The sequence below is a fragment of the Elephantulus edwardii genome, unplaced genomic scaffold, assembly GCF_000299155.1.
Source record: "Elephantulus edwardii isolate Elephantulus edwardi_28Jun2011 unplaced genomic scaffold, EleEdw1.0 scaffold00013, whole genome shotgun sequence".
Taxonomy (NCBI): domain Eukaryota; kingdom Metazoa; phylum Chordata; class Mammalia; order Macroscelidea; family Macroscelididae; genus Elephantulus; species Elephantulus edwardii.
The window spans coordinates 5,394,057-5,420,037 of NW_006399763.1; the positions used below are offsets into that span (position 1 = coordinate 5,394,057).

A 25,981-nucleotide genomic window follows, 5' to 3' on the forward strand; every position below is an offset into this window, starting at 1 on the left:
TATCAAGAAAATCGTCCACGAAGAATGAAAAAGATCATGACAGAGGCTGAAAAAGAAGAAAAGACCAAGATGGATGTCAGATGAGACCATGAATATTGCATTAGAGCACAGAGAAGCCAAAGCTAAAGGAAGAAACCAAGAAATCAAAGAGCTAAACAGAAAATTTCAAAAGGCAGCCTGGGACGACAAAGCAAGATACTATAATGAAATGTGCAGAGAGCTGAAGTCAAAAGGGCTGAACTCGCTCAGCATTTCTTAAGCTGAAGGAGATGAAAAACAAATTCAAGCCATGGGCAGCAATACTTAAGGATACTTTGGGCAAAATATTAAATGATCCAGGAGGTATCAAGAGAAGATGGAAGGAATACACAGAGTCACTGTACCAGAAGGAATTGGCTGACACAGAAGAATTTCATGAAATGACATACGAGCAAGAGCCTATGGTGATGAAAGAGGAAGTTCAAATTGCTCTGAAGGAATTGGCAAAAAACAAGGCTCCAGGTGTTGACGGCATACCAATTGACATATTTCAACAAACAGACACTGGCCTGGATGTGTTCACTAAGTTGTGCCAAGAAATCTGGAGGCCAGCCAGCTGGCTCACTGACTGGAAAAGATCGATATTTGTTCCCATTCCAAAGAAAGGTGACCCAACAGCGTATGGAAATTATCGAACAATATCATTGATATCACATGCAAGCAAGATTCTGCTGAAAATTATCCAAAAACCTTTGGAACAATATGTCAACAGGGAACTGCCAGATGTGCAGGCTGGATTTAGAAGAGGTCGTGGTACTAGGGATATTATAGCTAATGTTAGATGGATCTTGGCAGAAAGCAGAGAATACCAGAAGAATGTCTATCTGTGCTTCATTGACTATGCAAAGGCTTTTGACTGTGTGGATCACAACAAGCTATGGCTGACTCTGAGAAGAATGGGAATCCCAGAACATTTGATTGTGTTAATGCGAAACTTACACTTGGACCAAGAGGCAGTTGTCAGAACAGAGCAAGGAGACACTACATGGTTCAAAATCAAGAAGGGGGTTCATCAGGGATGTATTCTGTCATATCTTTTCAATCTGTATGCAGAACAGATCATCAGAGACGATGGGCTATACAAAGAGGAATGTGGCATCAGGATTGGTGGAAGAATCACCAACAACTGCGTTATGCAGATGACACAACCCTGCCTGCTGAAACTGAGGAGGACCTGAAGCACTTGCTGCAGAAGATCAAGGACTACAGTCTCCTATATGGACTGAAGCTCAGCATCAAGAAAACAAAGATTCTAACCACTGGGCCAATTGACAGCATCAGTATGGATGGTGAAGAGATTGAGATAGTTAACAGTTTTCATTTACTTGGCTCCACAGTCAACACTCTTGGTAACAATAGCCAGAAAATCAAAAGATGAATTGCATTGGGAAAGTCAGCTGTGAGGGACCTCCCAAGAGTACTGAAGAGCAATGATGTCAGACTGAAGACTAAGGTGCACCTAATTGGGCTATAGTCTTCGCAATTATGTGCTATGCATCAGAGAGTTGGAGAGTGAATAGGGTTGATAGAGAATTGATGCCTTTGAGCTGTGGTGCTGGAGACGAGTGTTGAATATACCATGGACTGCTAGGAGAACAAACAGTTTTGTCCTGAAGAGGGTGAAGCCAGAATGTTCCTTGGAGTCAAGGATTCTGAAGCTTCATCTGACATATTTTGAGCATGTTGCAAGGAGGGACTGGTTCTTGGAGAGGGACATTTGGTGGAGTGGAGGGGCGGCAAAGGAGAAGAAGACCTTTGATGAGATGGATCGATTCTGTGACTGGAGCAGTGGGAATAAGTGCGTTTGAGATGGCTAGGTTGGCACAGGATAGAAGAGCATATTGAGCTCTTGTACATAGGGTCGCTATAAGTCGCAAGTGACTCGATGGCACATAACAACAACAACTACTCTGCAGGAGATTAAAGGACAATCTCCTCTTTTCAGAGGCGCTTTACTGCCTCTGAAAACTGGAAGATCAGCTATGGATCAATGCTGACTTGAAGGTGCTTAACAACAACCACCCTGGATATATTTCCCCTCTATGAAAGAATATATTTAAAGTTCCAAACAACTAATTTTACACATGACCTCTTCTGTAACTAGGTCTGATGAATTGCAGATGCTTTGAAGAAGGAACAGACTGATGCAGGCTATCTTGGTCATATTCAGCTGATTTGTTTCATAGTTCTTTTATACCACTTACTCAGATTCAGTGTCATACTAAATTATGGAAAATAAATTTAACAGATTATAATATTCTTTGCTACCTTGGCACTAGTAGCCAGGAAATTAAAAGGGGCATTGCCATGGGAAAGTCTGCTGTTAGGGACCTTTCCAAAGTACTGAAGAGCAATGGTGTCTCTCTGGAGACTAAAGTGCATTTGATACAGGCCATGGTCTTCACAGTCACTTGTTACGCATCAGAGAGTTGGACAATGACTAGGGAGGATAGAAGGAGAATTGATGCCTTTGAGCTGTGGTGCTGGAGAAGAGTATTGAGTGTACCATGGACTGCTAAGAAGACAAGAAGGTTCATCCCGGAGAGAGTTAAACCTGGCTACTTCTTGGAGACAAGGATTCTGAGGCTTCGTCTAACATACTTTGTACATGTTTTGAGGAGGGACCGGTCCTTGGAGAGGGATATCATGCTTGGGAATGTGGAGGGACAGCGCAGGAGGGGAAGGCCCTCTATGAGGCGGATTGATTCAGTGACTGGGGTAATTGGGATGGGTGTGTTGGAGACAGTGCGATTGGCACAGGACAGAGCAGAGTTTAGGGCTGTTGTACATAGGGTCGCTATGAGTCACAAGCGACTCGACGGCACATAACAACAACCTTTAACCACATATAGTTTGAAAACGTATGGTGTACAGATCCCTGGCGTAAACCATTCCCGATTTTAAACTATGCAGTGTTTTGTTTCCCTGCTCTGTTCTGACAACTGCCTCCCGGTCCAAGTATTTCACAAAAGTGCAATCAAGCATTCTGTGATTCTATTCTTCTCAGAGTCAGCCACAGTTTGTTGTGATCCACACAGTCAAAAGTCTTGCATAGTCAATGAAGCATAGATAGACATACCTCTGGTACTCTCTGCTTTCAGCTAATATCCATCTGACATTAGCTGTAATATTCCTAGTACCACTGCCTCTTCTAAACCCTGCCTGCACTTCAAGCAATTCTCTGTTGTTTTTGGATAATCTTTGACAGAATCTTGCTTGCATGTGATATCAATAATACTGCTCAATAATTTCTATACTCTATCGTATCACCTTTCTTTGGAATAGGAACAAATATGGATCTCTTCTAGTCAGTCAACCAAGTGGCTATCCTCCAGATTTCTTGGCACAAATTGGTGAGCAATTTCAGGCCAGCATCTGTTCACTGAAATATGTCAATTGGTATGTTGTCAATTCCTGGGGCCTTGGTGTTTTTTCCTGTTCCTTCAGAGCAGCTTGAACTTCTTACTTCATCACCACAGGCTCATATTTTGTTTCATGAAATTCTTCTGTGCTCTGTGAGAAGGAATGTGGCATCAGGATTGGAGGAAGACACACCAACAATCTGCATTATGAAGATGACACAACCTTGCTTGCTGAAACTGAGGCGGAACTAAAGTGCTTGCTGCAGAAGGTCAAGGACATCAGCCTTCAATATGAATTGAAGCTCAACATCAAGAAAGCAGATTCTTACCACTGGGCCGTTTGGTAGAATCCTGATAGATGGTGAAAAGACCGATATTTTTAACAGCTTTAGTTTGCTTGGCTCCACAATCAACACTCTTGGTACTAGCAGCCAGGAAATAGAGATAAATTGCATTGGAAAAGTCTGTTGTCAGGGACATCTCCAGAGTATGGAAGGGCAACAGTGTTAGTCTGGAGACCAAGGTGTGCCTAAACCAGGCCGTAGGCTATAATTACTTGCTATGCATCAGAAAGCTGGGCAATGACTAGGGATAATAGAAGGAGAATTAATGCCTTTGAGCTGTGGAGTTGTGAAGAATGTTGACTATACCATGGACTACTAGGAGAACAAACAGCTTTGTCCTGGAATTGGTGAAACCAGGCTGCTCCTTGGAGGCAAGGATTTTGAACCTCCATCTGACATACTTTGGGCATGTTGCAAGGAGTGATCAGTCCTTGGAGAGGGACATCATTCTTGGGAGGTTGGAGGGACAGCACAAGAGAGGAAGAGCCTCGATGACTCAGTAACTAGGGTAATGGGGATATGTGTTGTCAGAGGTAATAAAGTTGGCTCTGGTAGAGTAGATTTTAGAGCTGTAAAATATAGGGTCATTATGAGTCACAGGTGACTTGACAATACATAACAACAAACATCATTTAATTCATTTTTTAGACTTAAAATTTGTGTGATGCTATAATTTGAGCTTATATATTTTTAGCATAATTTTTATTTTCTTTCTTTTAATTTTTTTTTTTTATCTGCGGAAATCTATCTATAGCCTGTCAATCCTTGACCCTCTGCAGAAAATGCTTCAGGCCCTCCTCAGTTTCCGTAAGCAAGGTTGTCATTGTCTCATCTGCATAATGCAGGTTGTTGAGTCTTCCTCCAAGCCTTATGCCACATTCCTCCTCATTAAGTCGAGCCTCCCTAATGACCTGCTCTGCATATAGATTGAAAAGGTATGGAAACAGGACACATACCTCAAACACTCCTTTCCTGATTTTTGAACCATTCAGTGTTTTCTTGCTCCATTTCTGTCTACTGGTCCAAGTATAAGTTCTGCATGAGCACAATCAGGTGTTCTGGCATTCCCATTCTTAAAGTTAGCTGTAATTTGTTGCTGCAGAGGGTTAAGGACTGTAGTCTCCATTACAGATTAAAGCGCAATATCAAGAAAACAAAGATTCTTACAACTTGGCCAGTTGGCAACATCATGATAGATAAAGAAGAGATTGGGATTGTTAACAATTTCAGCTTGCTAGGTTCCATACCAGCTCCAGACAGTAGCTTAAAATCCTTCATGAGGCTTGGAGACTGGAGTCTCCCTCCACTCTGGATGTCGGATGGATAACTGACAGGATGACTGAACACTGTGACACTGATGAGTCAAATGCGAGAATGGTTACCCATGGTGGACAGTGTTTGGTGGAGTTCCCTGATTAAAACAAGCTTGGAAGCAGGAGTGGCATCCACTTCCATAATAGCTTGCCTCTGGAAACCCTATGAACCTGGAGAAAGGATGAAAGTTATATAGGTGTTCAGGTCTTTCATTCATAGGGTCGCTATGAGTCACCTGTGACTCGACAGCACTTATAAACAACAACAACAACAGCGTAGAGGTAGATCAGTTGGCATAGTGGACAGAAAGTCATGCTCCCAAGCCAAAAGTGGGTGACTCTACTCCATAGCCTGCCTTTAATTGTTTTTGGTGAAACATTCTTCTAGGTCGTATAGCCCTGGTCTGTCTCCTTGCTGTACAGAGGTAACTCATGGTTGCTGTGAAGCCAAGCACTATGACACTGATAAGTCCAAATGTGAGAATGGTTACCCATGGTGGACAGTGTTTGGTGGAGCTCCCCGATTAAAACGAGCTTGGAAGCAGGAGTGGCATCCACTTCTGTAATAGCTTGCCTCCAGAAACCCAAAACCCTATCAACCTGGAGAAAGGACGAAAGTTATATAGGTGTCCAGGTCTTTCGTTCATAGGGTCGCTATGAGTTGCCTACAATTCGATGGCACTTAACAACAACAACAACAGGCTCCATAATCAACACTTTTGGCACCAGCAGTCAGGAAATCAAAAGACTAATTGTGCTACAAAAATCTGCTATCAGGGACTTCTCCAGAGTTCTAAAGAGCAAAGATGTCAGTCTAGAGACTAAGGTGTGCCTGATCCAGACCATGGTCTTTGCAATTACCTGTTGTGTATGAGAGAGCTAAACAATGATCAAAGAGCACAGTGTTAATAAAAGTTGATGTATTTGAGTTGTGGTGCTGGATAAAAAATAGAAGTGGTTTGTCCTAGAGAAGGTGAACCCAGCCGGCGGCAAAGATTTTGAGGCTCCATCTCACATACTTTGGGCATGTTCCAGTTCTTGAATAAGGATATTCTGGGATGGGTCAAGAGACAGTACAGGAAAGGAAGATCCTAGATGAGATGGATTGACAACAGGAACGTGGATAATGAGAGTAGGTGTGTCAGAGATTGGCCCAGGATAGAGCAGATTTCAGATTTATTATATGTAGGGTTTCTATGAGTTGTGGTTGACTCTACTACACGTAACAACAACAATATATAGCCTGAGAGATATACCATTTAGGTTCATTTCTCTGTTTACAATCAGTATACAATTCAGAAACACTGATTGCAGTTTTAAATTGTACTGTCATTTTAAAAAATTATCCCACTACCATTATCTACCATTATCTGGTGAAGAGATTGAGATTGTTCACAGCTTCAGTTTGCTTGACTCCATGGTCAACACTCTTGGCACCAGTAGCCAGGAAATTAAAAGATGTGTTGCAATGGGAAAGTCTGCTGTTAGGGACCTTTCCAAAGTACTGAAGACCAATGGTGTCTCTCTGGAGACTAAGGTGCATCTGATACAGGCCATGGTCTTTGCTATCACTTGTTATGCATCAGAGAGTTGGACAATGACTAGGGAGGATAGAAGGAGAATTGATGCCTTTGAACTGTGGTACTGAGCATACCATGGACTGCTAGGAAAACAAACAGATTCATCCTGGAAAGGGTTAAACAGGGTGGCTCCTTGGAGGCAAGGATTCTGAGGCTCCGTCTAACATATTTTGGACATGATGTAAGGAGGGACCAGTCCCTGGAGAGAGACATCATGCTTGGGAGGGTAGAGGGACAGCGCAGGAGGGGAAGGCCCTCTATGAGGTGGATTGATTCAGTGACTGGGGTAACTGGGATGGGAATATCAGAAACAGTGAAATTGACACAGGACAGAGCAGAGTTTAGCGCTGTCGTACATAGGGTCACTATGAGTCGCAAGTGACTCAACCAGCACATAACAATAACTACAATCATTATCTTAAGCCCATTGTCCCCTGAACTACTCATCCAATATTTAAAGTTGCTGTTGTCAGTTTGAGCTTATATAGATAATTTATTCTTTACAACTTTTTGAAAAAGTGCCATAAAGCCTTCCATGGTGGTTGCACCATTTTACACTCCCACCCACAGTGAATAAGGGTTCCAGTTTCTCCACACCCTTGCCAGCATTTGATGTTTGTTGTTCTGTTAAATTTTGGTATTCTTACTGGGGTGAGATGATATCTCATAATTGTTTTGATATTCTTTGTTTTTAGAGACTGTTTCCATTTAATGCAAAATTTAATTATATTTGAGTCACCTTTATTTCTTAGCTATTACAATTTAATGAAGGACACTCAATCTTGTGATGTGGTTGTACCTCCTACCCCATGGAAGAACCATGAAGGACATATCTTTCTTTATTAGAAAGGCTGAAAAGTTAAGTACAGTCTCAAATTAGATCGAAATGCTGTTTTCTTTTTTGCTTCTTCATTGAAAATGCTGTTTCTTCACGTTTATACTGAGCCCTAGAGCATATGTCTATGATAATTTATTTCACAGGTGCTGAATCTGAAGTGTAGGAATTCAGTTAGCAATTAGGACTAGACCTCAAGTCTGTATGTATTTGGTTCTGACATTCAAAGACCTCTGGGCTAAGATAGAATATTAGCTCAATGTTGGTGAATTGAAACGGACTCATAGCTGACCCTCCAGAGAGTCTTCAGACAATAAATCACGTGAGAGGTGATCACCCATCTTTCTCCCATGGAGCCACTTGAGAATCAACTTGCCTTTGGATTGGCATTACAGCTCCATGCCTACTATGCCACCAGGGTTCTCAAACTAGAACAGAGATTTGAAAGATGATTGCCTACTTTGGCATCTTCTACTGTTTTGTAGTGTTTTCCATCGATTTTTTACTTGTAAGGCAGACAAAGTATTAATTCCTTGCTTCTCAAGATTGTAATAATATTAGAAAATGTGATTATGGGTAACTTAGGTACCTGAGTGCTGAATAAAATGTGACTCCATTGTGGAGAAGAAGCCAACATGATTTCTCTTACTGTATATTTAGGAAGAGTACAACAGAGCTTGGAAAGAAATGGTGAAATTTTTTAAAAAATTAAAGTTTACGAACATACATGTAGTGTAATAATTATATTTTCTAGAAACCTAAGGTCTTAGAACACACATGTAGAATAATAACTATTCATTCTTTTCTTCCCTGTTGTCTACCGCTATTGAACTTCCACTGGCTTCAAAAGTATCTCCATACACAGACTTAGATAATATGGGAGGAGTGTAATTAACATTTTTGGCTATTTTAAGTGTTAGTGCTCTTTACAAATAGGATTTTTCATATGCTCTTTTTCACTATAAGCTAATGAACATTACAGTATTCCTTTCTTTATAAGTAGCCCCAGACTAATGTGTTTAAGTTACGATCATCTGTACTTTGAACCATCATTTTTTGGTACATCTTATCAGTGGTAATGTATGCTACATACAGTGTTGCGGCACATAATTTGTTTATATAATTCCCAATTGTTCACTCGCAGACGTTCAAAGATCAAAAGTATAAAGATACCAATAATTTAAAAAGTGATAATAATGAAAACTGGTTTTTTTGTTTGTTTGTTTTTTGAAAACTGGTTTTTAAAAAAAGTCTTCGGCTTTGGTCAAAATGACTTATGGTAAAGTTATGGGAATGAAACCTCTTGTCACTGAATATTAGATTGAACTATGTTTCCTAAAATATGTGTGAACTTGTCTGGGCCATGGTTCTCAGTGTTCTGGATGCAGTGATACAATGTGACAGTTATGTGATGACCTCATCTCCTCCATGATGTAGACTGATGTGATCAGCCCTGATCAATGGATTAGGTGGAATGCACCACCCCTAATCTGATCACAGCCCTAAGCCAATGTAAAAGGAGCTTTCCTTGAGTGTGACTTGCAGTACTTTTTCTCTTAGAAGAGAAAAATAAGCAGAGAAGAGTTGACCTCAGTACCCCACCAGACGGAAGAGCCAGGGGCAGAGCACTTCCTTTTGGCCCAGGTTCCTGTCAAGAGACACAGAGAGTGCCTTCCCTTAGAAACAGCAGCCCAAGTTTTGACTTCTGGTCTCGTAAACTGTGAGAATAATTTTCTATTTGTTAAAGCTGCTCTTGTGTGATATTTCTCTCATAGCAGGACTAGATACCAAGGCATGTGTAAGCTGGAGACTGTAACCTAAAGATTTCTACCTCAGTGAGATTTGAATAGATAGTATAACTGTTTGTAGCAAGCCAGATAAAAAGTATTCCCACTGTGTAGGACTTAAATGAAAGCCCATTAACAGATAGACAACAGCAGTGTTTTCCCTTTTCCATAGGGTGCTTTGAAGATAAAAGACTAGTTGTTCAACCACAGGACCTCAAACCGTAAAGGACTCACCACCTTCTTACTGGCTTGCAAATTTCTTTTGCTTGTTGTTATTTTTAGATTTTCTTAGAAAAAGTATGGAGCCTGGGTGAATTTGCATGAAATATGGGTTTTGCAGGAGTAGAGGAAAGTATGTCCTTATGGCTTCTTCATAACTATGCAGCCCTTCACCAGACCAGCGGATTTTAGTTCACGTTGAAGCGCCATCAAGTGGCAACATCAAGAACTGAAATTGCTATGGAAATGCCACACCTTTTATCAGTACAGCCTTGTAATAACATTTTTGCTTTTTTTAGAATATATAGATGTCTTTATTTTTTCCTACTAGTTTATTTACAAAACTCTAATACAAATTAGAACAAATTCTTTCTATTTCTCTCACCCCTCCACCCATCAAATTGTACAACCTAAGGATTAATTCCTCCCTCCCCCTGCACATCCACATCCCTCTGCTTCCAGCCTCTCTCACCCTTCTTGGATCCTTATATTCGTTCTACAATAATGGCTTTTACAATATTTATCCTTGTGGGTCTGAGTTAATTCATTCAGCATAATGCTCTCCAGTCCCTCCCAAGTTAGGTAATAATTTACAAAGTTATTGTTCCTGCATGCTGCATAATATTCCATTGTGTGAAGGTACCATAATTTCTCAATCCATTCGTTTGTGGTTGGACATCTGGGCTGTTTCCATGTTCTTGTGATGGTGAATAATGCTGCTATGAACATTGTTATGCAAATCTCAGTTTGTATCTCAGTTCTCATATTCTCAGGGTATATTCCAAGTAGTGGAATAGCTGGGTCATATGGAATTTCTGTGTTCAGCTTTTTGAGGAAGTGCCAGACTACCTTCCAGAATGGTTGCACCATTTTACAGTCCCACTAACAATGTATAAGAGTTCCTTTCTTGCCACATCCTCTCCAACATCTATTACTTGGTGCCCTGTTAAACTTTGCCAGTGTTAAACTTCGTTATTGGAGTGAGATGGTGCCCTGTTAAACTTTGTTATTAGAGTGAGATGGTTCCTTTTTTTTTTAAAATCCAAGAAATAAGGCTACTTTGAAACAAGGTTTATAAGGAAGTGATGAGGTCATATACAAGTAGCAGTAGGCTCCTTTAGCAACATTAAATTTGGTTCCTCTTAAATCCAACATTTTCAAAGAGAGAAGGAAAATTAATTCTAGGCATTTCTTTACTGGAAGAAATTTTAGTGCAGTCTTTCAAAAACTCGTTGAGATGAGTAGCACCTTGATTGTATCATAGAATGATTTCTTTTTTAAAATACAAGGTAGTATTCCCAATACTGGACATGATATGAGGTCTCTGTCCTCAAGGGCTGATAGGATAGCTCATACAGCAGGATGTGTGCGTGAAAGTTAACGATGTGATGATTGCTGTTACCAAATGTAGTGCATGGATACAAGTTACAGATGTGCTCTAAATGGTGGAAGAAGACTGGGCCTTTGAGGGAAGAGAGGCTGACCTTAGAAGGTGACAAAGCACTCAAGCCTTGAGACATGGCCTGTGCAGAGAAGTCTTGAGGGAAGACTCAGGGAACCAGGAAGCTGAGGTAGACAGTTTGATTTGAGGAATAGAGAGAAAGTATGAAATTGTGATGAAGATGAAGTTGTGGGAGATTGTAAATAAGTTTGACTTGTTACATTTCCTTGCAAATGGAAAACAGTTGTTATTTATGTTAAGTGCTGTGGAGTTCAATACAACCCACAGGGCTCGCATGAACAATGGATCTGAACCCTGCCCTATCCTGTACCATCCTGACTATCCCTGACATACCAGAGCTCCCCAGTAGAGTAATTGTGACAATCCATCTTGTTGAGGGCAGAGTGCTTGCTGTTGTTATTAGGTGCCATCGAGTCGTAGATGACTCATAGAGCACTGTTCATTGTTGTTGTTATGTGCCGTCGAGTCGTTTGCGATTCATAGCGACCCTGTGTACCATAGCCCTAAACCCTGCTCTATCCTGTGCCAATCGCATTGCCTCTGACACACCCATCCCGATTACCCCAGTCACTGAATCAATCCACCTCATAGAGGGTCTTCCACTCCTGCGCTGTCCCTCTACTCTACCCAGCATGATGTCCCTCTCTAAAGACCTGTCTCTCCTTACAACATGTCCAAAGTATGTCAGACGAAGCCCCAGAATCCTTGCCTCCAAGGAGCAGCCTGGTTTTAACCCTCTCTACGATGAATCTATTTGTTTTCTTGGCAGTCCATGGTACATTCAATACTCTTCTCCAGCACCACAGCTCAAAGGCGTCAATTCTCCTTCTATCCTCCCTAGTCATTGTCCAACTCTCTGGTGCATAACAAGTGATTGCAAAAACCATGGCCTGTATCAGGCGCACCTTAGTCTCCAAAGAGACACTGTTGCTCTTGAGTATTTTGGAGAGGTCCCTAACAGCAGACTTTCCCATTGCGATGCGCTTTTTGATTTCCTGACTTCTGGTGCCAAGAGTGTTGACCGTGGAGCCGAGCAAACTGAAGCTGTGAACAATCTCAATCTCTTTGCCATCCATCCTGATGCTACCGATTGGTCCAGTGGTGAGAATTTTTATCTTCTTGACATTGAGCCTCAGTCCATACTGAAGGCTGCAGTCCTTGACTCTCTGCAGTAAGTGCATGAGGTCCTCCTCAGTTTCAGTGAGCAAGGTTGTGTCATCTGCATAACGCAGATTGTTGATAGATCGTCCACCAATCCTAACACCACGCCTCTCCTCATAGAGCCCCGCCTCTCGGATAATCTGCTCTGCATACAGGTTGAAAAGGTATGGAGACAGGACACATCCCTGACATACAGCCTTCCCGATTTTGAACCATGCAGTGTTGCCCTGCTCTGTTCTGATGACTGCCTCCTGGTCCAAGTATAGGTTTCGCATTAGCACGATTAAATGTTCTGGGATTCCCATTCTTCTCAGAGTCAGCCACAGTTTGTTATGATCCATGCAGTCAAATGCCTTTGCATAATCAATGAAACACAGATAGACATTCTTCTGGTATTCTCTGCTTTCAGCTAAGATCCATCTAACATCAGCTATAATATCCCTAGTACCACAACCCCTTCTAAACCCAGCCTGGACTTCTGGCAGCTCTCTGCTGATGTGCTGATCCAGTCATTTTTGGATAATCTTAAGTAGAATCTTGCTTGCATGTGAAATCAATGATATTGTTCTGTAGTTTCCACACTCAGTTGGGTCGCCCTTCTTTGGGATGGGAACAGATATTGACCTCTTCCAGTCAGTTGGCCAAGTGGTTATTCTCCAGATTTCTTGGCACAACTTAGTGAGCACATCCACGGCAGCATCTGTTAGCTGAAATATGTCAATTGGTATGCCATCTATTCCGGGGGCCTTATTTTTTGCTATTTCCTTCAAAGCAGCTTGAACTTCTGCCTTCATCACCATAGGCTCTGACTCAAATGCTGTTTCATTAAATTCTTCTGTATCTGCCAATTCCTTTTGGTACAATGACTCAGTATATTCCTTCCATCTTCTTTTGATACCTCCTGGATCATTTAACATAAAGCATCCTGATTGTAGCAACTCGAGGTTTGAATTTGCTCTTCAGTTCCTTGAGCTTAAGAAATGCTGAACGAGTTCGGCCCTTTTGATTTTCCAACTCTAGCTCCTCACACATTTCATTGTAGTATTTTGCTTTGTCGTTCCGTTCTGCCTTTTGGAATCTTCTGTTCAGCTCTTTAGTGTCTTGGGTTCTTCCTTGTGCTTTAGAGAGTGAAATATTTAGTATTTTGTATTTCTCTCTTTCCCTCCATCCACTTCTCCTTCCCCTCTCCTCTCCATTCCTCTTTCTCACCTGTGAGACTGTTTTAATGTTCTCTCCCTTATTTAGAATTGCTAAGTCTGTGAAAATGTATGCAAGAATTGAAAGGTTTAAGAAAGGTTGATCTTTCAAGTTCCTTCTATTCGCAATTTATAATTATATGAAATTAAAATAACTTTTAGAAGGAACAGTTTGCAAGAAGAATTGCTTTAATTATATTCACTTGAGTTAATTTCTAAAGAAACAACTGGCTCTGAAATTCTAGCAGTGACTTTTAAGATGTGAAGGGAGACAACAGCCTTCTGTAATTTGGGTAAGAGAGAAAAGAATGAAATGAAAGTCAAGTTAAGGTTGTAGACCAAATGAGATCCAGTGTACTTGCTAGAGGCCAGTACTTCTAGTAATAAAATAAATGAAAGATCCATAATCAGCAGTTACACAGCCAACAGTGCAGATTCATAGCGACTTAGTCCCCAGAAAAATGTTTTCCCCTGGTCAGTCCTAAAGATAATTCTCATGAAGTGTTCTCTTGACAATATTTCTTTAGCTAATACAGTATCAAATATTAAAAAGCCACTTTTTACAGTTTCCCTCAGCCCACCCCGATTGTGCAGCACCTGAGGACAGGACAGGGGAGTCATAACATTTTTCTGGGGACCTGTGCCCTTGCGGTCCAAACTCAAAATTCTCTGATGGTCTCAATCCAAGAACAAAGTGTAAACCTTTGTAGAGCAGTTATTCTCTTTAGGGTCACAGACTTCTTTGGAATACTGATAATAGGCCTGGGTCCTTCTCCCCAATGGGCGTGCACATAATCTCACGAATTCTGCCTGCTCTTTCAGGAAATTCACAATTTTAGGGGGTTCACAATCCCTCTGAATGATCCTTAGCCAAGCCCCAGCTCATCCATAAACTAAGACTAAGCACCCCCTAGTGTTAAGTAGGAGGAGGATGACTTTGTAATCGTGTTCACAATATGAAACACATGTGGTGTGTTAACATGCTCACAACATGTTTGGGCTGATAGGGTAGCTTCACCTGCTTTCACTGTTTGTCACATTCAAGAAAAGGCCAAATCCATTTAGGAAAGTTGAAGAGCTTGAACAGGACATGTCTGAACAAAAGAAAGTGCTTCCACTCTGGCAGGAATGCGGTCAGGAATGTAATTTTTCTTAGAGAGCAACAAGATCTACTCTAACATACGGAAAAGGACCTCTTAGCAGGCTTTGGTAACTTTAACCTAGAAAAACCTTAAGAGCAGTATTACTGTGTACCAAGTGAGCTTTTTAAGAAAAAAATACAAGTAAAACCCTTGAAATCTTCATAATGAATTCATAGACTATCTAACTTAAAGCATTTACCATTTCGTGGTTAATTTGGGGGCGGGGAATCTTTGTGTTTATTAACTTAGTTAACTGAGTTGCTTTATTCACCCTTTGAGGTTATTTTTTAGCTAGTTACATGTTAAAAGCATCTTCTTTATCTGGTTATCTTTGTTTAAGATTCCCATTGATTGTGGTTTTTTTTGCATTGCAGTGTATTAATCCTGGGTGCTTCAGGCGGTGTTGGTACTTTTGCCATACAGGTAAAACAATTTCTTCCTCCTATGAGTGAGAAGATCATTTTTAATATAAATTTATAACATTGTGGATTATAATTTTTTTTCTTATCAACTCAGAGAAAGGTTGTTGCTGTTGTTACTAGGTGCCATTGAGTTGAGTACGACTCATGGCGACCCTATGAATAAAAGATCTGAAACCAGTCCTGTCCTGTGCCACCCTCACACTCCCTGACACACAACAGTCCATTGCAGTAGTCACCCTGTCAATCCACCTGGTTGAGAGTCTTTCTCTCCTTCACGACCCTTCATCCTTCCCAACATCATGTCCCTCTCCAAGAAATAGCACTTCCTACAATATGTCCAAAGTATGTTAGACAAAGCCTCATCATTCTTGCCTCCAAAGAGCGTTCTGGCTGCACCCTCTCCAAGACATATCTATTCGTTTTCTTGGCCATCCATGGACTGTTCAGTGATCTTCTCAAATACCACAACTCAAAGGCATAAATTCTTTTTCTGTCATCCTTGTTCATTGTCCAGCTCTTGGTTGCATAACTAGTAATCGGAAAGACCATGACCTGAATCAGACACACCTTAGTCCTCAAACTGACATCACTGCTCCTCAATAATTTAGAAAGGTTCCTCACTGCAGATTTTCCCAATGCTCTACATCTACTTATGTCCTGACTGCTCATATCAAAGGTGTTAATTGTGGATCCAAGCAAGATGAAGCTGAGAAAGGTAGATGTAGTAAATTTGCTGTAATTTCAGCTTTCTCTTTTAAGAGGAAAATTTTCTAATAGGAAAGGAAGTGTTCCCCTTTCATTGATTTCATATATCATGTAGATCACAAAGTGTTCAAGACAAGCCTCGTATAAATATATCAGATAGCAAGGAGGCTGTCAACAACCAGTAGTGTAATGTCAGAAGGACTTGGATGTTAACTTAAAGAAGCTTCTAAATGTTATCCCAAATTGTCCAATGTGATCATTGGAGTTTCAGTAATAATAACTTTAGAGGTCGAAACAGCTGAATAAAGTTAAATAAATGCATGGTGGCCTTGTGGCAAGAAGCTGCACTGCAGTCCTGAAGTTTGAGGCTACAAACTGCTGCACAGGAGAAGGATGGGCAGTCTCTTCCCGGTGCAATTAAAGCGCCTCTGAAAACCCGCCAGAGGCTCAGCTACGGGTCGGTTCCGACTTGACAGTGCACAACAACAATACGAAGCATTTATGATGACTTTATAAAAAAAAGTGATAATTTTTGGAAGACAGTAAGGAACCACTTATTAATTTGTAAACTGTTAAAAGAAAAGAACTAAACATTTGCCCTGCAAATGATGAACTAACTACACCATTGAATAACCAAAATCTAAGAGGAAAACTGTGAAAGCATTCTCACTGCTAAATGAAAACAGGAGAGGTAAATTATGACCATGTTGCAGCCCTCAATAAACATATTAATCATTGGCAGTAACAAGCAGCTGTTTCATGCCTCCCACAGTTTTGCCTGAGACTATGTATAATTTTGCTAAAGAAATTATACAGTCTCTAATCTCATCTGCCAATTTGCAGAAAATACAGAGGACAGGCCAGTGTGTGGAGCTGCAATCAGCAATCCCAATCTAGACTCTGGAAAAGTCTGCAGATCACAGGGCCCATACTCTTTCACAGCTACACTATAAGAAAGTAAAAGAGGGATAGGAGCGAAAATGATAGTTTTTTAAAAAAGACTTGTAAAAATGCTAAATTTATGAAATGCTGAAGACTATAAACTCTAGTGCCTAGAGAATGCATACTTCAGTAACATAACTGTTTTGAAACACTAGGAGATGATTACTATAAACATCAGGATAATAATGTCTTAGAGGAGGGAGGGACATGTTTGAGACAGGGCACCTTGGTGAGCTTCAGGATCAGCTGCCAGTGTTCTGTACCTGAGCAGTGCCTGCCTTATTGACATTTTTTTATAGTTTCTTTTACAATAAAAAAGTTTGAAAAATTAAAGCTGTTATTAAAACCTTTTGGTAATGTTTAAAAGCCTACTAGATAGTGAGAGAAGAAAAACCTCAATATTTGAAAATATAATTACAACTTATTTAACATGACAATTTCTTCTTGATGGTTCAATATTATTTAAAGAAAATACATGTTCAATGTAGATACTTAGACTATAACTTCATTATTTTTCCTTGACAGTTTTGTACATGTACATATAAGAAAAGCTCTGACCAAAAATGAGCTATTCATCTTGGATTATAGTCTTCGTATATTTGATTTTAAACCTGCTTTTAAAAGGAACATGTCATTATATTTAAATGTCTTTACTTTCAGCCCATAAACATAATAACTTATAGATTATGCCATTCCTAAATGGTTTTATTCTTCTCAGATTCCCAGAGTGTCAGCTTTTGGCTGATAATGCATTTTAAAGTGAGAAATTAGATTAAATAATGAATGTTTTAAAGCCCTTTATTTATTTCTGTATTTAACAGGTATTTTTTTCACATCTGTGAGTACGAAGGAGTGGGGGGTTCAGCAATGACCAGCAGAAACACAGATGCCTTACATTCTAGTGAATCTTTGTAACGTTTTTAAAGAAGCTCATAAAGATGACACTCAACATTAAGTAGATATTCTCAAATTAGGCTGAAAATGATTCCTTTAATTCTGTGAGATTGGCATTATGGGAATGAATGTTAGCAATTTTTGAAAAAAGATGCTTTCTGAATATTTTATCTGAATAGCTTTAGAATTTAGCTCTCCCTTTTAAAACTGTACATCTGATTTACATATTATTATTTTAGAATATGAGATACCTGCATTTTTAATCATTTGGATTATTTGATTATAGGTCTTTTTACTCTAAAGGAAAGGGCTTGATCCACATTTTGAAAATAAACAATTATGTTTTCCTTTTTAAAAGCATTTTTAAATTTATTAGGTGGTGTTGTGTGTCACTGAGTCAGAACTGACCCATAATCAACCCTTAAGCAGGTTTTCAGAGGCAGAAATCACAAGGGAGGAGATTGCCTATCTTTCTGCTGTTATGCAGCTGGAGGATTTGAACTGCATGCCTATAGTTGGCAGCACAGTGCCTTTCCACTGGGCCACCAGAGCTGTAGTACCAAATGACTAGGAATTGTGTTGGTTGCATTAGGAATTGGACTACTAACTTAAAAATTGGTAGTTCAAGTCCACCAGCAACTTGTAGGAGAAAATTGTTGTTGTTAGGTGCAATTGAGTTGAGCATGGCTCACATCGACCCTTTGAATCCTGCCCTATCCTGTGCCATCCTTACCATCTCTGATACGCCTGAGGCCATTGCTGCCGGTTACCATCAGTTCATCTTGTTGGAGGTCTTTCTTTTGCTGACCCTCCACCTTTCAAAGCATGATATCCAAGGAAAAGCCTCTCCTTGTTCAAAGTATGAGAGATGAAGCTAGGCCATCATTGGCTCCAAGGAACACTCTGGGTGCACCTTTTCCAAGACATACCTGTTTGTTCTTTTGTCAGTCCATTGGATATTCAGTACTCCAATATCACAACTCAAAGGCATCAATTCTTCTTCTGTCACCTTACTTCATTGTCCCAAGTTCAGATGCATAGCAAGTGATTAAAAAGACAATGACCTGAATTAGGTGCACCTTATTCTTCAAACTGATATCATTGCTCTTCAGTATTTTGGAGCGGTCTCTAACAGTGACCTTGCCCAAAGCACTGTCTCCTTATCTTCTGACTGCTGCTACCAAGGATGTTGATTATGGATCCAAAGAAGAGGATTGAATTTTGTACATTCAATGATTTTTATTCATATCAAATACCTTTTTTAAGAAACACAAAAGGCAGCTTTACACATGGACCTCATCTTCAAGACTGTCTAGAAATCAGATTGACTACATCTGTGGGAAGAATCATTGGAGAAGCTCAATAGCAGGAATCAGAACTGATCAAACTGCTGACTAGAATGTTGTTGTTGTTGTGTTGTTATGTGCCTTCGAGTCGTTTGCAACTCATAGCAACCCTATGTACAACAGCCATAAACCCTGCTCTATCCTGTGCCAATCTCATTGCCTCTGACACACTCATCCCGATTACCCCAGTCACTGAATCAATCTACCTCATAGAGGGTCTTCCCCTCCTGAGCTTACCCTCTACCCTACCAAGCATGATGTCCCTCTCCAAGGACCTGTCTCTCCTTACAACATGTCCAAAGTATGTCAGATGAAGCCCCAGAATCCTTGCCTCCAAGGAGTTGCTTGGTTTAACCCTCTCCAGGATGAATCTGTTTGTTTTCTTGGCAGTCCATGGTACATTCAATATTCTTTTCCAGCACCACAGCTCAAAGGCGTCAATTCTCCTTCTATCCTCCCTAGTCATTGTCCAACTCTCTGGTGCATAACAAGTGATTGCAAAGACGATGGCCTATATCAGGCGCACCTTAGTCTTAGACACCGTTGCTCTTGAGTACTTTAGAGAGGTCCCTAACAGTAGACTTTCCCATCACAATACGTTTTTTTTATTTCCTGGCTGCTGGTGCCAAGAGTGTTGACCGTGGAGCCAAGCAAACTGAAGCTGTGAACAATTCACAGTCTCTTCCCCATCCATCCTGATGCTACCTATTGGTCCAGTGGTGAGAATCTTTGTCTTCTTGACATTGAGCCTCAGTCCATACTGAAGGGTGCAGTCCTTGACCCTCTGCAGTAAGTGCATGAGGTCCTCCTCAGTTTCGGTGAGCAGGGTTGTGTCATCCGTATAACGCAGATTGTTGATAGATCTTCCTAAATAGACGGCCAAATACTCATGTGCAAATTGAAACTGAAGATTAAAACAAGTCCACAAGAACCAAAATACGACCTTGAGTCTATGCCACCTGAATTTAAAAATTAATCTTAAGAACAGATTTGAGGCATTGATTACCGATGAACGAAGGAAGCATGAAATAAAGGATATCATCTATCATGAAATAAAGGAGATCATCTATAAAGACAGCCAAAGGTTGTTAAAGACAGGCAAAAATTAAACTTCTGAAAAGACCAGCAGGCAGCCTTGGGAAAGGAGCTGAAGGCAGCCCTGAGTTGGAATCAAATAGATGGCAGTGATTTTTTTTCGTCTTCTTCTGGCTACTTGCTGATTACTTTTTTTTTTTTTTAATTTTACTAATTTTAATGAACATTTACAGAGATTTTGGATTTCCATTCATTTACTGTTGTACTTTTTTTCCTCTACCCCCTTCCTCCCAGTTCGCTTCTCTGAAAAGCAAAAGATAAACTTTGTTGGTATACAATCTCCCTGCCCCCGCTCCCCCCATTACTTTAATACACTGTCTCATTCAAGGTTATATCAACACTTTTTGGAGGTGTAAGTGAAGTGATGTTTCATTTTTATGTTCTGGACACATTTAAAATAGTCATTTACTTTCTAAAGGACATGCGATTTTATTCTCACTCATATCTACCTTTGTCATCACTGAAAGCTTAATGAAGTTGTTGATTGTTGTCTGTTCTGATGCTGCTGAGGTGCTGAGCCCTTCTCAAAGTGAATGCCTTATAACTTCTTGACAATACAGCTGGCTGGCTCATTCAGGGAAAAGGAGATTTACTTCTTGGGAACATAGGTTTAATTATTTTCACTGGTCTCTGACAGATGTCTTCATATAGTTCTTGTTAAGATAAGGCACTTAAAGTTCTCTAGAGATTAAGCTGATATATGCATACATGGTGCCAACTCTTTTTTGAAAAGAACCATTTTCCTCTGTTTTTTGGCAGGTAGTGAAAGCCTGGGGTGCTCATGTCACAGCAGTTTGCTCTCAGGATGCCAGTGGACTTGTGAGGAGGCTTGGAGCAGATGAGATGATTGATTATAAGTCAGGAAACGTGGAAGAGCAGTTAAAGTCCTTACAACCGTATGTATTACCCAAAGTTCACTTTGTGAGGGTGGAAAATTTGGGATTATGTTGGGGTCTTCTTAGGAGTTGTTGTTTTTGATGTTGTTGTTATGTACCAGAGAGTCAGAACTGACCCATAGCTGACTTTCTGGTGGCTTTTCAGAGGTGGTTAATTGCACAGGAGGAGATTGTCCATCCTTCTCCCACAGAGCAGCTGGTGGCTTCTTGCCACTAGATCACCAAAGCTTCCTCTTCTTAGAAGAGTACCTGTGAAAATACGCCAGACCATTTAAAGTCATGCCGTCTGATTTGTTTTCATTTTTGGTGTTAATATAGCGCAGTAATATAATGGGATATATACTCAGGAAAATATTTTGCTTACATAGGTGTTTGCTCATTTTTAATTTAATGTACTTTTATTTATGGCTTATTTGCAAGAAGTTTGAAGGCAACGTTGGAAGAGTGTCGTATTTTGTGGCATGTGTCACCACACAAGTTCATAGAGCAGTATGTGAAAATACTTGACTAGCACTAAACATGCTTCAAGTGTTTTGGCTTTAAAAAGGTTTATAAGGAAGAAAGTAAATATAAATATTGGTAATGGGAATATAAGATGTTCTCATTGTGTGTAAATGTCTGACGCCTGTGGTTTGGCCTAATGTGTACTGAATAATATGTACTGAATAGAAGCAGACTGAGGACTTTTCTGTGGTCCTGTTTTCTCTTGATTATGGTTCAGGATAAAATAGAGGGAGCACTTACTAAGCTGGTCTTCATCTAGGCCCAGACAATAGCTGAAGGAGGATTGGGACACTGCTTTATGGCTTCTAGTGAAAAAGTTGCCTGTTTGTTGATCAGTTTTCAGAAGTCTGTTACTCTTGCGCACCTTGAACAGAACTGGATTTTCACAGGTAATTTTAAAAATGAAAACTGAAGCTCCCTTCTTACTAATTTTTCTCAGCCATCATTGTCAAATGTCAACAGTTGTATGACAGTGCACCTGGAGCCCTACTATTATGCTTCAGTCATTCATGTAGGGTTTATGGAGCTTCATCTACCCTTGGCAGGCCCAGTTCCAGACATGAGGATGCAGGGATAATTAAAGCACAGCTCTGTTTCCATAACGCTTACATTTTACCTAGGGAGGTTTTGAGTGGTAAGGGCTCTGGAGAAAGTGGGTATAAAAAAGGAGCTAACCAGTGATTGAGAGGGAATTACCGTATAGAGAGCAGCTAAAGAATATCTCTCTGAGGACTTGGCATTTGAGCAGGGACCTTGTGATATGAAAGAATAGGCCATGAGAACTGCATGTTTTATCCCTACATCCTTGCCACCAGGAACCATGTCAATAGTAGGTGCTCAATAAATGTTTAATTAACACTAAAAGGCATTTGACTGTGTGGATCATAACAAACTGTGGCTAACTCTGAGAAGAATGGGAATCCCAGAACACTTGATCGTGCTAATGCGAAACCTATACTTGGACCAAGAGGCAGTTGTCAGAACCGAGCAGGGTAACACTGCATGGTTGAAAATTGGGAAGTGTGTACGCCAGGGAATTGTCCTGTCTCCATACCTTTTCAACCTGTATGCAGAGCAGATTATCCGGGAGGCTGGGCTCTATGAAGGGAATTGTAGCATCAGGGTTGGTGGAAGATCTATCAACAATCTGCATTATGCAGATGACACAACCCTGCTTGCTGAAACTGAGGAGGACCTCATGCACTTACTGCAGAGGGTCAAGGACTGCACCCTTCAGTATGGACTGAGGCTCAAGGTCAAGAAGACAAAGATTCTCACCACTGGACCAATAGGTAGCATCAGGATGGATGGGGAAGAGATTGAGATTGTTCACAGCTTCAGTTTGCTTGGCTCCACGGTCAACATTCTTGGCACCAGCAGTCAGGAAATCAAAAGAACGTATTGTGATGGGAAAGGCTGCTGCTAAGGGACCTCTCTAAAGTACTCAAGAGCAATGGTGTCTCTCTGGAGACTAAGGTGTGCCTGATACAGGCCATGGTCTTTGCAATCACTTGTTATGTATCAGAGAGTTGGAAAATGACTAGGGAGGACAGAAGGAGAATTGATGCCTTTGAGCTGTGGTGCTGGAGAAGAGTATTGAATGTACCATGGACTGCCAAGAAAACAAGCAGATTCATCCTGGAGAGGGTTAAACCAAGCAACTCCTTGGAGGCAAGGATTCTGGGGTTTCGTCTGACATACCTTGGGCATGTTGCCAGGAGGGACGGGTCCTTGGAGAGGGACATCATGCTTGGGAGGGTAGAGGGACATCATGCTTGGGAGGATGGAGGGACGGTGCAGGAGGGGAAGACCCTCTATGAGATGGATTGATTCAGTGACTGGGGTAATCGGGATGGGTGTGTCAGAGGCAGTGCGATTGGCACAGGATAGAACAGGGTTTAGGGCTGTTGTACATAGGGTCACTATGAGTCACAAACGACTCGACGGCACATAACAACAACAACCTCAGACACCAATCATCATTTCAGGTAGTGAAAACAACAAATATCTTGCCCCATGGTAAGAGCATAGTTGGCATACTTGAAGACTAGTACTACCCCTCCAGAAATCTTGTCAGCTACCCTTCTGCCTATATTTTAGAACTTGGCATGGCTGTCTGGCCCTTGTGAAAATGAAGATAGGATAGATCTCCAAGCTCAGGCTTTTACATGGTGGTACTTAGGATCTGATGCCTGTAGGTATAACAGCATGGGACTTAAGCCAAGGCCGTTTCACACACACAGCCTCACACACCCACCCATATACTCATCTACCTTAGATTTTATGTACATATGGACTATGTTTACTGAGAACAGGAGAAACTGACATGTGGCAGACTGGAGGACATTTAGTTTAGCCCCTTGACCCTCCTCAACAAATGGGCATGTTCCTTGTGCTTGAACTGTCCCAGTCGGGACACCTTACTATCTTATATATAAGGATAGGATTTTTTTCTTTTTGATAGCTTTAGTTAAAATTTATGTATATAGTTTATGTATAGAGTTTGGCTACTAGGTAGAATACATTTTCTTCTGCTTCAAATAGCAGCTTTTTGGGATTTTAGAGCAGAACCAAATCTCTCTGGTTGACACTGCTTCATGTCAGCACCATCTGTGTTAGAGTACAAGTGTGGTCTGAGGGCTTTTTGATGGCTGGTTTTTCAGATGTAGATTTCCAGGACTGTATATGGAGGTACTTTTAGGTCAAAGGAGCTTTAAAATCCTTCATTGTGGCCCTGTCATGTCACAGTTGAGGAAATGCACAGGATTTAAGGCCATTGCTTTCAACATCGTGGAAAAGCTAAGTTTGCAAACTGCTCTCAGACTTCTTTTTCAAACTGTGCCTATTCCACAATACCAGACCGCACATTAAGTCCTCTTTAAATCAAGCATTCCCATATTTGTTTATTAACATTAATGGAATCAAGTAGAAATAAAGAGTTCATTCACTGCTGTCGTGTCAGAACCGACTTATAGCTGGTCCTGCATTGGGTTTTCATAGGCTGTAATTAGTGTGGAAGGAGATCGTCCACCTTCTTCTCTGGAGCAAAGAGTGGATTTGAACTACCTGACTTGGAATTGGCAGTGCCCACTGTACCACCACATCTCCTTTAATGAAGCCAGTTACCCAATAAAGTCATTTTCCTGTATTTTGTATCCTTCTTATTTTAGTCCCACAGAATAGTCTGCATCTATAAAGTTGGCCCAAAACTAGTTTTAGAAGCTTTGATATATATTTTCATCTAGGTGAATTTGGAAAAGCAAAAAGTATTTACTAAAAAAAGGAATTAATCTATTAATTTGCTTAATTTTGAAACACACATTCTCTAAATCATTGTTTTCACATGTATTTGAAAGTGTCATTGGATTTTTATTCTCTTTAAGTAGAATACCATGATTATAGCAACTTTAGATCAAATTTAAGGTGTTGATTATCTGTCAGTTTCTGTTGGCTTTATTGTAACGGAATTTTTGGCAGGATTGAAGACCGAGAGCAACTTGGCAGTTGATTTCTTTTTGAGCGTTTTTTTGATACTGTGTTGTGCTTTTAAATGAAAATTTATACTTCTAGAAAATGAAAATTGTGAATTATATAAGCAGTCTGACTGTGGAGAGAATAGCAAATAATTCTTGTTAGTGTGTAAAAATTAGTGTGACAGTAGTTCCTGATCTCATCTTACTTCAGGGAGAAAATCATCAGCGTCAATCTTTGGCTGATTGTTATGAAGTGTAAATCAGGAATAACTACACCTTCCAACTTTTGTATTTATTCTGACAGCAACCCACTATATCCACTTTACTCTTTACTTTTCTCCTGGGTTCTGTTATTTGTTACAATAGTCACAGAGACCTCATAAACAATACTCAGGATTATAGGGTATAGAAGGGAAGTAACCAGTTACAGTTCAGGATCAGGAATGACTCAGGGGACAGTTCTGTAAGAAGCTTTTCATCTTGCTCTCAGTTCTATTTCTGACCTACAGCCCATGCTCAGCTTGGGCAAGTGTTAGAGTTCTACCAATAAGTGCCTAGAAGCTTCCCAGTCTACCACTAAGCCTCAGCCCAAAGGTGCTTAGTTCTTTTTTTCCGTCTGTGCAAACAACCTGGCTCTGGCTGTCTCCCACATTTAGAGACCAGCAAGCATTCTGCCTGTAGGTCCCTGACTCCCTGCTCTATGGGTCAGGAAGCCCACGATTCCATCCCATGCTAGTTTCTCAGTTCTGCTGTCTCTGTTTCTCATCTTTACAAGCTATCTCAAGTGTTACGGCTCTTACTCTTTGTCTCTTGAGTCTAGAAGGTTCTAACAGGAGGCACCTGGTTTTAAAGGATGTATTCCACATTTCACCTTTCTTTCTTGGCTGCAGTAGAGTCTCTACTCTGCTAGAGGGTTTAGCTCTCTTTGTAAACTTAGCAGATGACATAACTGACCAATTTCCTTTTGGGGTTCTATACATCTTATCTGTGTGGTCCCACATCCAATGAGGTGCCACATGCTTTATTTTCATTATTTATAAGTTGTCTAATCCTCTTAACAGGCCACAAGCACCTTATTTGCATGGTCTCACCCAGTCAGTTCCTAGGAATACAAGAACATGAATAACTCAAAGGACCATATGAAGTCATTCACTGCATGACAAACTGAAAGCCATATATACTTTTCTTTTAAGTCCATATGTATATAGATTTTACTTTAATTAGTTTTTTGCAAAACTAAAGGCAGAGTTTTCTCATTTTCACA

The 25,981-nt window shown here is 40.5% G+C and overlaps 1 protein-coding gene across 1 annotated transcript in view; it reads left to right on the plus strand.

Moving 5' to 3' along the window:
• The window catches only part of RTN4IP1 (reticulon 4 interacting protein 1), a 116,046-nt gene that overhangs the window by 67,276 nt on the left and 22,789 nt on the right, over window positions 1-25,981 (plus strand). Inside the window, exons 7-8 of the mRNA XM_006881175.1 lie at window positions 14,815-14,863; window positions 20,604-20,740. Coding sequence (XP_006881237.1) covers window positions 14,815-14,863; window positions 20,604-20,740 — 186 coding nt within the window. The remainder of the gene's footprint in view (window positions 1-14,814; window positions 14,864-20,603; window positions 20,741-25,981) is intronic.